The 741-nt window shown below is 39.7% G+C and overlaps 1 pseudogene across 1 annotated transcript; it reads left to right on the top strand.

Annotated features, from left to right (window-relative positions):
* Positions 1-251: 251 nt before the first annotated feature.
* On the top strand, positions 252-740 carry TEOVI_000614600:pseudogene (annotated as a pseudogene). The gene has a single exon. A coding segment is annotated over exon 1 (489 nt).
* The last annotated feature ends 1 nt before the right edge of the window (position 741 follows it).

The following is a 741-nucleotide window of genomic DNA, read 5'->3' as shown; positions in this document are numbered from 1 at the left end:
CGAACATACAAATTTGTGACGTGGTAACATCTGTGAAACAACGACGTCGCCGAAACCTTTTTTTTCGTTATTTCACCACGGAGAAATAAAGTGACCAACAGCCGCAGGTGGGGAAGATTTGATTATATTTGTTTACCTTGTGTTAAAAGGAAACGTTGCGCCATTAAGATTATACGCCTATTAAAAATTTGTTACCGCGCGTTATGATATGTGTGCTCTTCTCTCGTACATTTAGGTTTAGTGAAGTATAGATCATGAGGGCCGTCATTTTGGAATGGCCAATTCTTATACTTTTCATTGTTGGTGCTTATGGGGACAATGACCATACGTTTGTGGCAGATTATGAAGGTGACGCACCTTTAAGTGAGACTGTATGTTATCTCCGTTGCCTTTTGGATGCCTTGAATAAATTATATACTGATGGCGAGAAGAAGCTACTTGTCAATGAGGAAGTATATGCCAATGTTTCTCGTATATTGGATAGTATGGAGGCTAAAACAGGTGAAAGTGTTAAATATTTGAGTGTTATCAGTGGTGCGATGGTAGGGGAAAATAATAAGTTGGAGGAGCTTATATCTTATGGAAATACAATGGGAGACCTTCTGGCAAAGGTGGGTGGGCTGTTTGCTGAGGTTAATGAAAGTGTAAGGGCAGTAAGGAAAGAAATACCTGATGCCCTTATAAAGGCAAATAAATACTATACAGCTATTGCCGAGATTGCAAGAACTGTTTGGGATGACC

This window comes from Trypanosoma equiperdum (genome assembly GCF_001457755.1).
Source record: "Trypanosoma equiperdum strain OVI genome assembly, contig: ctg_1503, whole genome shotgun sequence".
NCBI lineage: Eukaryota > Euglenozoa > Kinetoplastea > Trypanosomatida > Trypanosomatidae > Trypanosoma > Trypanosoma equiperdum.
This window is presented reverse-complemented; position numbering and strand designations above follow the sequence as displayed.